The sequence below is a fragment of the Colletotrichum graminicola genome (assembly GCF_000149035.1).
Source record: "Colletotrichum graminicola M1.001 genomic scaffold supercont1.17, whole genome shotgun sequence".
NCBI lineage: Eukaryota > Fungi > Ascomycota > Sordariomycetes > Glomerellales > Glomerellaceae > Colletotrichum > Colletotrichum graminicola.
In genome coordinates this window covers 59,304-74,748 of record NW_007361021.1, presented here as the reverse complement: position 1 = coordinate 74,748, position 15,445 = coordinate 59,304, and the positions used below count along the sequence as shown (strand labels likewise).

General features: G+C 54.2%; 4 protein-coding genes and 2 non-coding genes across 6 annotated transcripts; 3 read left to right on the top strand and 3 right to left on the bottom strand.

The window, feature by feature from the left end:
• Positions 1-417: 417 nt before the first annotated feature.
• GLRG_13123 lies at positions 418-531 on the bottom strand. The gene has a single exon. It is a non-coding gene; the product is annotated as a tRNA-Ser (tRNA).
• Positions 532-4,876: 4,345 nt separating this feature from the next.
• On the top strand, positions 4,877-5,141 carry GLRG_05060 (uncharacterized protein; the record flags this gene model as incomplete). Its single annotated transcript, XM_008095745.1, has 2 exons — positions 4,877-4,977; positions 5,063-5,141. 2 exons carry the CDS (start codon positions 4,877-4,879, stop codon positions 5,139-5,141), a joined length of 180 nt encoding a protein of 59 aa, XP_008093936.1.
• A 918-nt stretch (positions 5,142-6,059) lies between these two features.
• Positions 6,060-8,132, top strand: GLRG_05059 (uncharacterized protein; the record flags this gene model as incomplete). Its single annotated transcript, XM_008095744.1, has 2 exons — positions 6,060-6,112; positions 6,206-8,132. 2 exons carry the CDS (start codon positions 6,060-6,062, stop codon positions 8,130-8,132), a joined length of 1,980 nt encoding a protein of 659 aa, XP_008093935.1.
• An 835-nt stretch (positions 8,133-8,967) lies between these two features.
• On the bottom strand, positions 8,968-10,021 carry GLRG_05058 (phytanoyl-CoA dioxygenase; the record flags this gene model as incomplete). The annotated part of the gene is made up of 2 exons (XM_008095743.1): positions 8,968-9,492; positions 9,596-10,021. 2 exons carry the CDS (start codon positions 10,019-10,021, stop codon positions 8,968-8,970), a joined length of 951 nt encoding a protein of 316 aa, XP_008093934.1.
• A 3,068-nt stretch (positions 10,022-13,089) lies between these two features.
• GLRG_13122 lies at positions 13,090-13,170 on the bottom strand. The gene has a single exon. It is a non-coding gene; the product is annotated as a tRNA-Gly (tRNA).
• Positions 13,171-14,499: 1,329 nt separating this feature from the next.
• GLRG_05057 (uncharacterized protein) lies at positions 14,500-15,376 on the top strand (the record flags this gene model as incomplete). Its single annotated transcript, XM_008095742.1, has 3 exons — positions 14,500-14,713; positions 14,780-14,872; positions 14,979-15,376. The coding sequence occupies 3 exons, from the start codon at positions 14,500-14,502 to the stop codon at positions 15,374-15,376; spliced, it is 705 nt and encodes a 234-aa protein (XP_008093933.1).
• Positions 15,377-15,445: the final 69 nt, after the last annotated feature.

The window sequence follows — 15,445 nt, the reverse complement described above, 5'->3', positions numbered from 1 at the left end:
ACCTGCCAGTTATGGTGGCGTATCCCTTGCCACCACGTCTACAGAAACACGTATCTGCGTATTGGTGGAGTGACGATGGACATGGTGCGATTAACTCGGAAAATGCCATCATTGACTTCCCACCTGGCGCAGCAGCACAGGCCTCTTGGGAATATGTCTGCAGAGTTCAGACAATTTTTTTTTTTTTAAAAAAAAAAGAGTTTCTGGCAGGAATGGTGCGCATCTCCAACGTGGGTTGAGCTTCAAAAAAAAAAAAAAAAAGACATCAGTGGTAGAATATAAGCGGTGGTGGGGGCTTTGCTTGTGCGTGGAGGAATAAAACAAGAAAACCAGCACGACTGACTCCCTGGGAACTAATCAATGCCTACAAAGATCGACTGATGCTGGTGTCGGTGACGAAAAAGAGAAAAAGAAATGCGACAACAGCAGGGTTCGAACCTACGCGACCGAAGTCAACAGATATCCAACACTGCCCTGATCGATGATCAGTTTAGTTCAAGTCTGTCCCCTTAACCACTCGGGCATGTTGCCATTTGTTGTTGATTCAATTCCAACATGTCCGACTCAAGTATGTCCAGCGCTCTTTGTGCGGGTCCCGATGTGGAGACACTCTCGAGATGTGGGTCTTCGTCGGCAGAAGCCAATTTCGATTGCCTAAAGCTTTGTCCGTCATAAAGAACCAAGGTCTCTTTCCTTGGTTGGTGTGTCGCTCTACGAAGCCTGGGAGTTGTCTCTTGCTGCCTTGCCTTCCCCGTACCGCACGAGACAGAAGTGCAGAGGCAACATCGGGATTACACCAATTTCAATATCGTCAATACCGGTTTCCTTGTCACGTTTGTTCAACGTGTTCCCACAGTTCTTGCTGTTTCCGGCCGGATCCGTTGTTTTACCCTACCTACTACCCGAGCGCGCACTGGAACACTTGGAGACTATAAGCACATTCGTTTAGACACACGAGTGACGAGAGAGTTACATTTAGACACTTGTGCCTGTTGCCATGGTCTGATAATAAACAAAAACTCTATTCTAGACAATCCATCAGGAAAGGGCCCGCACAAGACTAAGGCTAAACGAGGACATACCCACACCTAGGCTGCAGCTACCTGTGCTAATTATGTGCATCCGGTGGGATGTGAACAATTCATTTTTCTCAACACCCTTTTCTCTCTCTCTCTCTCTTTGTCGGCGAGATAAGTACCCGGCGCCACTGGCTGCTGGCGGCTACTCAAGAAAACTCGATCGCGGAAGAGGGATAATAATAAAAAAAGATGTTCCGTAGTGCTCGCGACCGAAAGGCTGATCTGCCCGTACTCAGACCTCCATTGCGTTTCGGAAGTTCCTAGATGGGAATACAGGGCAACCCGCGGCGTTTCGAGTTGAAGGATTGTCGGATCATTTGTTTTGCTGATAGCCTTCCCCTCCCTCCCACCCACCGAGCGGGCATGACATGAGTATTACCAATTCACCGGCTCGGTAGTTGCGGTTGACGAGAGACTCTGCGTCGTGGGTTGAGGGGAGTGGCCAAGGCCGTCAGGGATGATACCTTCTGATACGCTGATGCGGTGTCAGGCCGAAGATCCACGGCGAGCGTAATGTAATACTAATAACATGAGTTGTATTAGCGCCTCAACCTTAGTACGGGAATCCCGAAGGGGGACAGACAATCAAGTGGGAGCGACTGAGAGGGAGGGTGGGGAGAGGCGGGGGGGGGGGGGAACAGGCCCGAATCGATCGCCTCACATCATAATAGGAAGAAGAAAGGCCCGATGTGCGTTCGTTTCAACAAAATGATTTTTGTTATTATCAATTTTTTTTACTACCGGATCGAATGCACGAAGTTGCTGGGACTGCGCAGAGGGGAAAGCCATCGTCATTGAATCCAAGCTCTCCAAGGTTACGTTTCGCAAAGGAACGTCTCGGAAGGCGATGAAAGATTCGCCCAGGTGTGAGGTAGCAATTACCCTTCGTTCCTCGACCTTTGCTGCGAGGCCCAACCCAGATAGATGGCGTTGATTGAATAAAAAACAAAACGAAAAAAAATTACTCTGAGAAAGACGGGGCCCAGGTGTAGCTACCTGAGGTACCTGTGCCAATTGGACGAACATGCCATTGGGTACTGAGCCCACTTGAATTGTGGTTCTGAAGGAAGACTGACTTTGTTTGTGTCGGAGCTGACACTCAACTCGTCCCGACGTGTTAATGTCTATCAACTCTTTTCGAGGGGGGGCTGGCCCACCAGACGAGGACTCAAGAGTGTCCCAGTTTTACGCTAATGGCGTCCTCTCGAAAGACACTAGCGAACCCGATGCATCGTCGAGCTTCACCAGAGTTCCTATGTTTGTTGGCGGATTCACCAAAAGACTGTCTGTGGCCTCCTGCCGCATCCCCCCCCACACCGCTGCCCTCATCTCTGGCTTGGCAGCTGTCGGTACGTACACACAGTACACAGTACGTATACACGATATCTCTCTCACTCTCAGCCAAGCCCCATAGCGATGAAGAGGATCAAACCAAGACCAATAACCCACGGTGGTGGGAACCGGAGAGGGGCGGCAGCCAGACTATAGCCTATTAATCACTTAATCAGCGAAACGATAAAAACACATCGGGTGCCCTGCCCCATGCCGTCCGTCCAACCGTTTCGTGAACAGAGATTGCAGCAACACCTTGTTTGAGTACCCGGTTCCGAAAACCCTCTCCTGGTAAGAGGGAAAAAAAAGAAAAGAAGGGAAAAGGAAGAAGAAGAAAAGTCAAATGCTGCAATATTAGGTCACGAGTTCGCACAACTGAGCGTGGCCCAACCCAGCTCAACTCAACTCAACTCGGACAAGTACCATCATGTCCAACCAACCAACCAACCAAACAGCCAGTCAGCCAGCCAGCCTAAGAACAAACGCGTTTCTATTCCTTGCCGTCTGTTGGCCGTGTCCAAGTACACCCACTACCGCGTAGAGCGTGTGCAGAGCCGGCCTACCTCGGATCGGATAGCCTACTCTCGTCAATCAGGGTATACTTGGTGACTTGAGGTTTTTAATTTCACCTTACTTGGCCATCGTCCAGTGGATGGAGCATGGCGTCAATCAAGCCATGTACGTATACCTAGGTACATCTTGAAGCCCCGTCGGCAATACACACGAGCCAATAATCGGAACCTTGGCCGCAACGACGACCGGGATCGAGTACAGAGTGTTTGGGTATTGGAGCCCGCTTATAGGATAACGGGGCGTCTTGGTCTTGGAGTGAAACTGCACAATCCGGCTGGTTGGGCCCAAAAAGAGGAACTAGGTACCTAGTGATGCAAACCGCCTGGTACACAACACACAGCACGTGCTTGGTTAGCGTACTTGGCGTCATTCTGCTGCAACTATTTGTGTCTCGGGACATTGGGTGGTCTTGGTACTGCTTCACCAAGGTAGTAGAGTAGAGCAGAGTAGGTGGGCCTGGTACATCAATCAGCTTGACGTGAATACTTTTTTTTTCTTTCCTCTTGGCATAATCTCGTTATTACCAACATAACATGGTGGCTGTCTACCACTAAACTGGAACCGACCCCGAAATCAAAGAAAAGATAACCCCGGTTCGCAACTCTGGTTGGTCTCTTTCTTCCCTTGAGAAACCAAAACCTGTCTCTCACCCACCACCTTCTTATCATCCTTTTCCCCTATTCCCGTGCCGCCGTACTACTACGTAGTATGTAGTAACAAACCCTGAGCCTCTCCCCTCCTCCTCGATCGCATCTCTTTCCCATCCCATACCAATCCAATCGCTTGTCTTCCTTTGCCCCTCCCCATCGCTTTCCCCCCTGTCCATTTCCCTTTTCCCTCAGAGTTCCTGTCCACTTGCACGCCCCAGGCATCTATCTCTCCAAACAACAACGCGTCAAAACCCAACCCAGTTTATCTGTGGCCTAGCTCAGACCACAACGCAGCCACGTTACTCTCTCTCTCTCTCTCCCTCTCTCCTAACCCCAACACTTCCTTTTTTTATCCCTTTCCCTCTCACACACAAACCCGCTCGCTGTCCCAACTCCCGCAGCCCCATCCTCGATTGATTCAGGCATCCGTAACTGGTGATTCTTATCTGTCAACCGTAACAGTTTCGTCCGCTAAAGACGTATTCATCTCGTTTAAGCCGCGCCAAAGCCGGGTTACCACACGCCACTCGAACTGAGCGCCCGTGCTCTGGGACACAAGCCTGAAGTAAAGAGCAATAGTAAAAGGGGGGGTACCGTACTGTACCGTACCGCACCGTACTGCTCTCAACCTTGACATCTTCCTTCACACGCACACACACACACACCCCCCTGTCCGCCCTGCCTGGGACTAGAAGTCTGACTGGGGTGACTGGGACTTTTTCGCCTCATCTCATTTGGCTTCCCCCCTTCCTTAACAGCAGCACATAATCATACTACTGGTAACCAGACCAGTAAATACTAAGGAATTTAATACCTCGTCACATTAGATCGCCTGCCCTCACCTCATCATACATTCTCACTGTTTCTCCCTCTCTCTCTCTCACCTTGCCGGTTTCCATTACACACACTCTACCGTTCTCCACTTCTCCCAAGTTTAGTCACATAGAAATCGCCATTCTTTTGGGGCCATCAAATTCTCCCCAAACCCCTTAGCCTGTTCCTCTTGTCTTCTTACAACCACACGCACACCCACACACACACAGGCAACGCCTCATGCGCAAAATTTCCCTTCGGTTTCAATCGCCCTTTTCCATCTACAGAGCCCGGTTGAACTAGGAGTTTCCATCGCTTAACCCCCTTCAACCTGGAGTTTCCCTCGATTCTTACAGTCGCGCATCCACACGGGCCCCCACTGCGCCTTTAAGCCAACTAAACTCTCCCGGTCGCCAACTGTTCGCCGTGATGGAGGGTGCCGACGACGTCGAGATCAAGCAGCCGTCGGTTGCACCTACAGAGCCGCACCAACAGACCCCCCCCGCCGTCGAGACATCTACTCCCACAGAGTAAGTTGACTGTTCCACCTTGTTCGCCCTTGCTCTCGCTCCTCTCTCGCTTTTCCTTGCCTTGATCTCAATCTCGGCGCTTCAGCCCACTCTTGTCGTTGCTGCTGCTGCTGTTGCGTCCTTTGCGCCTGTTTTGCGGCATGGCATACGCGCACCTGCTATGACTGATGGTGAAGTCATGCACTGTATCACACCTTGCCGCAGTTCATCATCCTGCTATGCTCTGCTCTGCTCTGTTCTGTTCTGCCGTCTTCCTTCCTCCACTCTGTTTCTGTACTTCTTTCCTCCCGAGCGCGCCTTCCCTTCTTAGCATGACCGGCTTTCTTGTTTCGGCCACCACTACCTTCCTTACACGTACCTTGGTGAAGAGAGACTTCAGCTTCAGGAACCTGCCCGAGTATCTCCTTCCGAGCACCGATCCCTCCCTTGATCCAACCGCAACTCTCCCTCTCCATCGTTAATCATCTGGGTTACTCGTATTTCTAAAACTCTTGTTGCTCACCACAACTGTGTGTAACTATTCTTTTCAACTCTCGCCCTGCACCCGTCTTCTTGTCCATTCATTTCCCTTGTATTCTCACACCCCCGGCGCCACAACCCAAGCCGCTGCTTTACCTCTTTGGACTCTACCGCCATGCCACTCCCACGACAGTCGCGTGTTAGGTGCCTGCCCGGAGAGCCCTCAGTCCCATTCAAAGAGGCAAGGTGGGTTGTCTTTCAACCGACTTGTAGGAAGAAGAAAACTAGGGACTTGACCTCGGCTGAAGAAACTGCTTCTTCGTTTCCAGCGCTTCACTTCTGCTTCTCTCGTTTTCCCAGACTCCAAAACCCCGTCGCTACACTGCCTGCTTGCAGAGTCTTTGCTTGGAGCATAGAGCACATCTGGCTGGTTGCCAAGTGGTAACCGAGTCAGTTGGCCGACCCGCGCCCATTCTCCGACCCTCCTACCCCTGCTCAACTCGAGTTCATCATCTCATCTCGTCTCATAAGACACTCATAATGTTGTCTTCTGACATCCACATCCCGCGACTAAAGCCCGTTTCAAGATGAGAACGCCCTGTCTTGGGCCGACGTCGAAGAGCATGGGATCCGTCATAGTTGCCGCGACCTATAGTGTTGCCTTGGAGAGAGTAGAGTGTACAGCCTCGGTGTTGACGGCTCTTGACGTTTGGGGAAACAAACAATTCGTTTCACTTAGGCCGTGGCCCCTGCTAATGTGAACCAACAGTGCTAGCACAAATGGCGCCAAGCTCCCGGCTCTGGATGACGACGATACCGCCAATGATGATGACCTGAGCCCTCCCCCCGATAATTTGAGCCCCGTGTCGGTGAGCAATGATCGTGCCTTGGAGGACGAGATTGTTGTCGGCAACCGCAACGGCGTGGCCAAGTCGTCGCCTCTCCGCGTTGTGTCGGATCCCGAGGACGAGAACCTGGCCGACGTCGAAGATGAGGAGCCCGTCGTCTCACATTACCCTAAGCGGAAACGGGCATCCGTCTTCGACGATTTGAGTGAAGACAAGATGGAGAGCGGCGTCGCCACCACAGACAAGGAGGGTACCCCACGGAGCACCAAGCCCGCTCGTAGGCACGGCCTGGGTGGTGTCAAGGGCGTCATTCTCGGTTACTGGCGGGACTCCCCCGTCCCTGAACCAAGGGGTAAGCACGCAGTCATCGGCTTCATCGACGTCCGCGATCGTCTCCGCACCCGTATCCAGCAAAACACCCGCTTTGGCGAGCCCGTATCGAGCGCCGACTATCCCCTGCCTCCGGGACCCGGCGGCAGTTGGGTGACATTTGAGCGTGTCGTCTTCGCTGATCATCTGGTCGGTATGGACCATCATCAAGTCAAGGAGTACGTCAAGCTGCGGACGGATGCCGTCGAGGACACCGAAGAGGCCCGGAATGCGGCAGAGCTGGCCGCTGCCAAGGACGCAATCCGCCGCGTCGAGGAGAACCCTCCTCCGGACAACGTCGTGGCCCCGGCCATCGCCTACGGCGCCGAAATCCCCGACCATGCTACCATGCCGCCACGACCCGACTCCAAACGTCGGCGTACCGGCAACGGCATCGGCACCATCAGCGGAGGCCCCGTACAGACGCCGCCGGCACGCGACATGGTTCCGTTCCATCAGTTCGATCCTTTGCATGGTACTAGGCCTACGCGCATCATCGTGGGCTTTTGGAAGGGCTCTAGCGAGGAGGACCCAGCTAATCGCCATGCCGTATACGGTATCCTGGGCCAGAACGACATGTTCCGCGTCAAGGTGGCGAGGGAGACTCGCGACAAGCGCTTCGTCGACGGCAACTTCCCCGTCGGAGCGGGTGCCCTCTGGATCCATTGGGAAGAGGTCGAGCTCGAGCCTCACCTCAAGAGCCTGTCTCGCGCCGAAGTCAAGGAATACTGCCGTGTCCGCCAGTGGCAGATTGACCGAGGAGAGACCCCCGAGACCCGCCCCAACAACGAGGCGCAGGCTGTGTACGACGCCCAGCAGCGCGTGGCCCAGGGCTTCAACAAGCCCGGTCTCATGAACAATATGCCCCCCTCGGCTATTGTCCCCCAGCTCGACGACGACAGGGCTGATTCGCCCGATACGAAGGTCGACGTGAATCCCGAACTGCGCCAGAGTCGTAGAACTGAAACCCGAGGCATTCGACACGCCCTGCCTGATCTCGAAGTCAGACAGTCGTCTCGCACGCCGGTGCAGGCGCAGAACAAGATCGACGCCAGCGCCCGTCGCGAGATCGCAAGGATCGAGGCTGCACAGATGCGTACCGAGCGCTTTGCCGCCGATCGTGAAGCCGCCGCCGCCGCCGTTGCCGCCGCCAATGGCGCCAACATCGCTCCTCCCCCTTTGATGCCACAGACCTTGCCCAAGATGCCTATGCAGAACGGCAACGGCGATGGTCGGCGTTTGAGCAGCCTTTTCCACGAGCGCGACGAGATGCAGCGCCTCAACAAGGTCTGGGCCAGCCAGGAAGAACAACGCAGCAAGGTTGGGGGCGAAGAGACCAAGTTCTACGGCGGTATCAAATACGAACGCAAGACGAATGGGCCCTTCGTCGGCAAGCTCGTGTCCCAGGGCACCATCATCAGCATCGATGGAGAAGATTACGTCGAATATCGCGTACTTACGAAGCCGAGCTTTTTCTAATTCGTCTCGGGCGGATTGGTCCGCGGCAATTTTGTTTCCTTCCGGCCTGTTTAGTCAGCCGGCATTGTTAAGGCATCGCTGTCAGTATTTCACCGGCTCGAGTTGATTCACTACGAACCTTTCATTCCTGTTTGTTTTTTGTCGGTATCGGAACGGCGGGACGACGGCATAGGGGTTTTCTTTGTGTAAATTATCCTCGCGACAAAAAGAAGCGAGGATTGGGCGACCGCGGGATTTTCCTACTATACCCCCTTTTTCAATGGTTCCGACTAATCAGCACTGTTTCTTTTGTCTTGTCACCTCGGCGCGGAAAAAGCCTGTGCAGTTTGCTTGTCATCAGTCAGGGAAGGGGCTTTTGCCTAGGAGCTATTATACCACGTTTCCCCTTGCATTTCGTTTTCCTTTTTCCAGACCTTGCGGTTCGTTACCGGAGCCTTCATCAGTCTCTCACGTAGTCTTATATCACTTCCAGGAGAAGTCATGAAGATGGGAATAATAAAGCCTTCTTCTGTTACTATGCTGTCGCATTGCTTTTTTTTCAACATGCAGAATGAACAACCAACAGGCAGAAGGAGGGGGGCAACAGGCCGGGTAAGAGGAAAGACGCGTTGGTCGTCTATATGGGCTTTGGATGTCCACTTTGGTTGTGCCAAGTACGGCAGCGTGAAACTCCGACCAGTGCCACGGTTTGTTCAGCAAACTAACTCGGCTACTTCTGTCGGCTGGAGAGAAACTGTACGCCAGTCAACTCGTCGGGGCTTTGGCATCTCCCCCACCTTCTCCCGAAAAAGATTACGCGACACGGCTCGAGACCGGACGTCCTCACGGCTCCTGGTCAAAGTCGTAGCTGTTCCCGAACCCCCTCCCCAGGTACGTCCGCAGCGCCTCCTCGCGGCTGACCCAGTCCACGGGGACCTCGAGGGTGGCGTCGGTGGCCGCGTTGAGGAGCGGCCTCACGTCGTCGGCGAGGGTCAGCCGCATCCGGTTGCGGTATCAGGGCGCGAAGTGGATCATGGCGAGCATGACGCGGACGTCGGCGGTGCGGTTGGGCATGCCGGCGTGCCAGAGGCGCAGGTCGCGAACGACGAGGCTGCCCTTCCGGACGGCGGGCGGCGCGGCGGGCGGCGAGGGCGGCGTGGGTGCCGAGCCAGACCTCGGTCGAGCCGTTGGCGGGCGTCATGGTGACGAGCGGCACGTTGACGACGAGGGCGAAGGGGTGCGACGGGTGGGCGAAGTCGGCGTCCGAATGCACGGGCTGGCGCTGGGGCGGGCGCGAGGGCGAGGCGGGCATGGCGGAGTTGGCCGAGAGGAAGGTGAGCTTCGGGCGGGGGCCGAGGACCGAGGACCGTCGCGACGGGGTCTGTCGGGGGGGTGTGAGTTCGACTTGTCAGACTGCCGTGGGGGGCTGGAGCTCCTCGACGACGACGACGACAGTGACGATGATGGGGGAATGGGTTAGTTACTGGTGAAGATGGACTTGTAAAAGTGCTCCGCCACGGGGGGAGGGTCCTGCTGCAGGTTGCCCAGGTTGTAGTTGAAGGGCCCCTCGTCCCCGAGGGACTGGAGGTGCAGCGCGTCCTCGACCATCTTGAGTTCAGGGCGTCGACGTCGGCGAGCGGGACGACGTCTTGGACGACGACGAGGCCGTCGGCGTGGAGGTGGCGGACGGCGAGCTCGAGGTTGCGCGGGGAGAGCGCCTGGTCCCGGATCTCGCCGTCCGAGAGCCGTATCACGGCCGGCGTGGTGGTGGTTGTCACGCTGCGGTGTTGTGTGAGTGAGGCCATCATCGCCCGCCGGCCAACGAAGAGGATCGGAGACGGGGGGTTCGGGAGGGGAGGCAGGCGGCGGCGGAGACGGAGGAGGGCTGTTGTGGACGGGGTGGGCTTCATCATGTCGGTTCCTGGTGAGGCGGTGTTTCTTGAGGTTTCATGGTGAGGAGGAGCACCGGTGAGGACGAGGACGAAGGATCTTTCAGTTATATACTAGATGCTGGAGTGAGGAGGCGGCGCGTGAGGAAGTCTGTCTACCCCAAACCCGAGCTCGGGCTTGGAGAGCCACTTACAAACCCCCCCATACCCCCTCTCCCCACAAACCCCAGGTTCCCCAAACCCGAGCTCGGGGTATGCTACCCACCCAAGCCGCCTGTCATCCCTCCCACCTTCTCCAGGGATAGAATAAGCATGTTGGGCCTTGATCCGTCTTTGGAACCCCGCTCATCTCACTCGTCGTCCCGACTGGCACGCGCGGTCGGCATCCTCCACTCCGCCTCTAGGTCGGCGACGAGTCTCTGCACCGGCCATCCGATGGACCGCCTGCACGCCAAGAGGCGGCGGACGAGCTCCTGTCTTGCGGGCTCCGCACGGAGGAATCTTGCACCTGCGCCGGCAATGAGGTTATGCCCAGGCTATGTCTGTCCTAGAGGTGTTAATCCTGTCATTTAAACCTTCATCCCAGCCTTCATCCAGTGTAACTGTACCACAGCGCGACCAATTTCGACACTTTTGACAGACAGTCCCACTTATGTAACCGACAGCTCCTTTATGGGTTGCAGAAGGGAATAAGCAAAGGCGTGGGCGTCAGGAGGAAGCGTGCTGAAGTCAACGTGTTGCAGCATCTTAGGACACATCAGAAAAGTGAGGAGAACATCCTTGCCAGAGTGCTTCTGGAAGTTGGAGATAAGCGAATAGACCCAGCCAGAGTATTCCGGGATCTGATGGTGCCGTAGATAGTCAAGAAGGTCTGATTCTGTTCGAGGTTGGTTGAAGAATGCGATTGCCTCGGACAGGACTTCCAGTGCTTGGCTTGTTGCTGTTTCTAGCCAAGTCTTGTTCTCCTATATCTTTCTGTCAGGGTTGAGAGGCCCGGGCTGGTCGTCCTCGATCTTCTTCTTCTGATGTCTCTTGTCCCTTTTGACGTCGCCTGCAGACGGCTTTGGGCCGTGGGCCCTGGGATCACCAGCTGTAGACGGCCCTCCTTGACCAGTATACAGTGTGCCTGACAAACGCGTGCTGGCACTGACGACCGCTGTTTAAAGTGGCCACCTTCTAGCTTCAGAAATTGTCAGGATTCTATGCCTAATCCTCTCCTTCGTCCTCTCATTCGTCCTCTCCTTCATCCTCTCCTTCATCCTATCCTGGCCTTTAACAAATTGTGCGATAGGCCATAGAAGAGCATATCGGGCAATGAGTTGATGTTGAAGACCTTCGTTTTGCTACTAGCGATCATAGTCCGCAACAGAAAGTTGCCAGTGTTGTTCCAAGCGTCTTGAAAGTCTTTGTTGATCTCGTGTACGGGATTTCCAGTTATCCTTGCGAGAACCAGGAATATATGCTCGTGTATAGTAGCCTAGAAGAAGGTATGAGTAAGTTGCGTCACAGATCCGACAAAAGAGAAGGCTCGTGGGTGAAAGGGGATCCGATCAATGTGACCCATGAGCGCAGGCTTCAACTGAATGAGATGAACGCCCCCCTGGGTCAAGGCGGGCGCCGGCTTCGACCACAGCGAGGCCGCTCGTAACTCCCCGTTTGGTAAGTTTCTCATCGACCATCGGCCGAACAACATCGTCATCCGCAGATACCAGTCTGCCCCGTCTAACGACGATTGATCCTCATTGCCAGACCTCGGCAGGCACGAAGGTCGCTGCATGCAGCTTCTCTCACAATGCCCCTAGCAACATCAATCCATCCAACTGCTGAATACTTCATCTTCTTCCTTCTTTTCCCTTCTTCAGCCAACAATAGATCTCACCATTTGGGACACTGCTGGTTCACCCGGCCGAAAGGCTTGTACGGCCATGTATTAACCAAGGCCGAGCGGCAAGAATTCAGCAGAGCCGTCAAATACGCAATCGCAGAGGGCGTCAGCTACAACTTTGGGACAGATAAGGACACCTCTATAGCCCTCCTCTGGAGAGCGATCCCGAGTCCGCACGAACGGCAGAAATAATCAGGAACAGAGGAAAAGTATATGGCCCCCTTTGAGGACGCACCGTGATCCGCTGCAGGCTTCTCAGGTTCCGTCCTATGTACAGGAGCTCTTCCGTCCTATGTACAGGAACTCCTACTGACGCTACAGCTAAGGTAATCGTTATACGGAATTTTTAGTTAAACTAGCCTAAAACACCACTTGGTCTAGAGAAGAAAATAGAGAGCGTCTATAATATTGAAGGTGGTTTCTAACCCCCCACCTTTATCACAGAGCGCTGTACCATTGAGGTTGGCGTCGCCGAACAACACACTTAGGCCGCCCCTTCAATATTCAGCGGCCGTGATGCTGGAACGGGTGCCAACCGGCGAAGCTTTACCGGTCCCAGATAGGAGCTCAGTATGGCTAGAAGGCATCACCCATCTGGCGATTAACCAACAGTTCTGACTCCGTCGATGAATTGCCCAAGGCGGCCCTCCGGACAGCATACTGCTTCTCGGAACTTTCGATATGTTTGTTCCTTTATTCAACTCTCCCTTCTGATGTTGACATTTGTATCTTTAGTGACACGTGCTAACACCAGTTTGAGGAACCAACTTCATATCTTCCTCTACACATGCGACCAAAGCCCCGGAGCTCCTAGGAAATGCCATCCAGTGCCCTCAAACAAGTGATTCAGGAGGACAGGCAAATGCGCCTTTGGTACAGGGAATGGTTGACACAGGCGAGGATGGAGGGCTGGAACGGCTCGGAGTTTATGGGTCCACCCGATGGTGTTTACGATTGGCTAGGCGGCGACGAGGATTCGGAAGACGAGTATTGCTAGTATGGATTGATTTGTTGTGTAATTGTTCTTTCCAAAGGCTATATGGCAGTCGCTCACATCAATTGAGATTTCACAGACCACCGTCTGCGCATAAACAATTACCAGAAGAAATCCTAACTGATCATTCACATGGAGAAAAGTGCAAAGGCGGGTGATGTATAGAAGTAGGCAAAGGACCAAAACGAAAAAGCAAAATAATAGATGATTTGCGCCGAGGGGGAATCGAACCCCCGGCTCCCCGACGCTGCTTGATGGCAACGGAGAATTTTACCACTAAACCATCGGCGCTTGAAGACGATGAACCGCTGGAAATATTCCAGGATCGTGAGTCGTTGTGGTGAAGGGTGTGAAAATGAGATTATATCGCGCATGATGACTAGGGCTGTGTGGTTTTTTTTCTTCTTTATTTCGGATGCCGATGTGGAGCGTGTGGGGCTCTCTCGGCCGTCCGGGGCCGGGCCATCGTGCGTTAGTATCCTCCGAGCAGGTCATCCTTGTCGGCCCGTTCATGGAAGCGGCAACCACATGCTGACGAACACGTCATGGCCGCGTTCGTCCTCATCCACATTTCTGTTGTCGAATCTTGAATTGAATCACATAATGGACTTTGTTCCCTTCTTGTTGAGCCCTGATCGCTCAGCGGGTTGGCGAGAATGCCCCTGCTTCTTCAGCGTATGATGAGAAGCGGACCAGCTCGAGCAAGCCACAACCCAAACATTAGGGCCAGAACATACATACTAATTGGGTATGAGAGTTTGAAGCCTCGTGCACCAAGTCACCTGGTTCGTTGTAGCATACAACTGTCCCTTCTATACTCTAGAGGCCTATTGTACGCTTTCTTGGCTTAAATACTGAACCTCCTGTTTGAACATTTTCGTCTTGATGAGTACGAGAATACCATCCGCTTGAAGACAATTGCCATTTGTATTGCCGTTTCTCAACGTATAGACCACTCAACGTATAGACCAGGTGGCCCAGGACATTTGCAAACTTTGCTCACGCCAACGGGCGGTGATTCTCTTCTCGGAGCTCAGTATGTGAGGAGATGTCTCGTATTCTCTCCGAAATGACTTGGCTGTTGAACCTGAGAACGGGTGTCGACATCCTTGGTGCACCCATCTTGAGGCACTCTTCGGGTAACATGACCAAACATACATCAACCTCGTGCTACTCGATATATGACCTTCGCATTTCTATCGAAGCTCCCAGGTTGATAGTGCCCACCGAGGATGCCCCTAATCGGGTCCCTGCCGGGGTCTCACACGAGCACTCAGTCCTCGTCCTACCTCGAGCACTGCCCTCCCACGCCATCCATGTTTGCATTCCGCAACCATACCTCGCATCACACGAATCGAACTGGGACGAGTGGTCCTGCCTCGATCTGCCTTACGGCTAGCCGCCTGCTCACCGACATTTCTCATCATTGAAGGCGGTCTCATGATACCCTCCCACGGCACGCTTCCAAAAACCCACCATCCTCCCCGAAGGTTCTTTGCCTCGCCGCTTTGCTCTTTCTCCCCGACCCGAAACATACTGTTCTTACTCAATATCTTGATCAGGTACCCTAGAGAACCTACAGAGTCTTATCCCGAAAACCACTACGTCTCAGCACTCGCCATGAGCAGGAGAAAGCGCCTCACACCCCAGGAGCTCGAGAGACTCTGCAGCTATGCGACGCCCATGGGCCGTTGCCCGTATACCAGGGTCACTTTGGTCAAGGACGGCGCCCGTTATGGGTCCCGCTTCTGCAAGGCTCACTGTTGTAAGAAGATTGACGGCAACTCTGCGTGCCTGAACATGAGAACCAACAACAAGGGATACTGCCAGCATCGTACGGAGCCCCTGAATCCGCATCGAATCTCTCTTTTTTTGGCTTGGCTGAATTTCCCGTCTATAGACCTCCTGTGTACGGGTTCCATCAACGACCAGCGCTGCACCAACTACATCAAGAACCACGACCCCAAAGACTTCAAGTTTTGTTCGCAGTATCGTAAGTCCCACCCGATCCCCTTTCTCATTGCCATCACTGGATTGTTGCTCCGGTCTTGTCCACATCGGTCATCGACAGCAACTAACACCTGGCGCACAAAAAACAGATAACTGCCTCACCCCGGGATGCGCCAACGAGCGCAACCACCCCAATGGCGTCGACTATAGATACTGTCCGGACCACCGCTGCGACCATGCCGACTGCGCAAACCCCAAGGCCGCACCCTCCCCCTTCTGCGCCTCGCACACCTGCGCCTCCCCGGCCTGCCTCGCCCGCTGCCCCGGCGCCTCGGGGGACCTCCACGACCCCTCCCGGTACTGCGACCGCCACCGCGTCTGCGCTGCCGGGGGCTGCCGGCGCTTTGCCCACCTCGACGACCAGGGTCCTTATGGACTTTGCATATACCTGGAGCACACGTATGGCGAACTTGTGGTGAACGGCATCCTGAGTTACAGCATATCACATTATAGCGGATATGACCTCGTTATGATTAATTATGACTGATGAGAATCTATGTTCCAACACAACAGCCGACCGCAGCTTAAGGTGACGAGGCGGGGCAATACAGTAAAA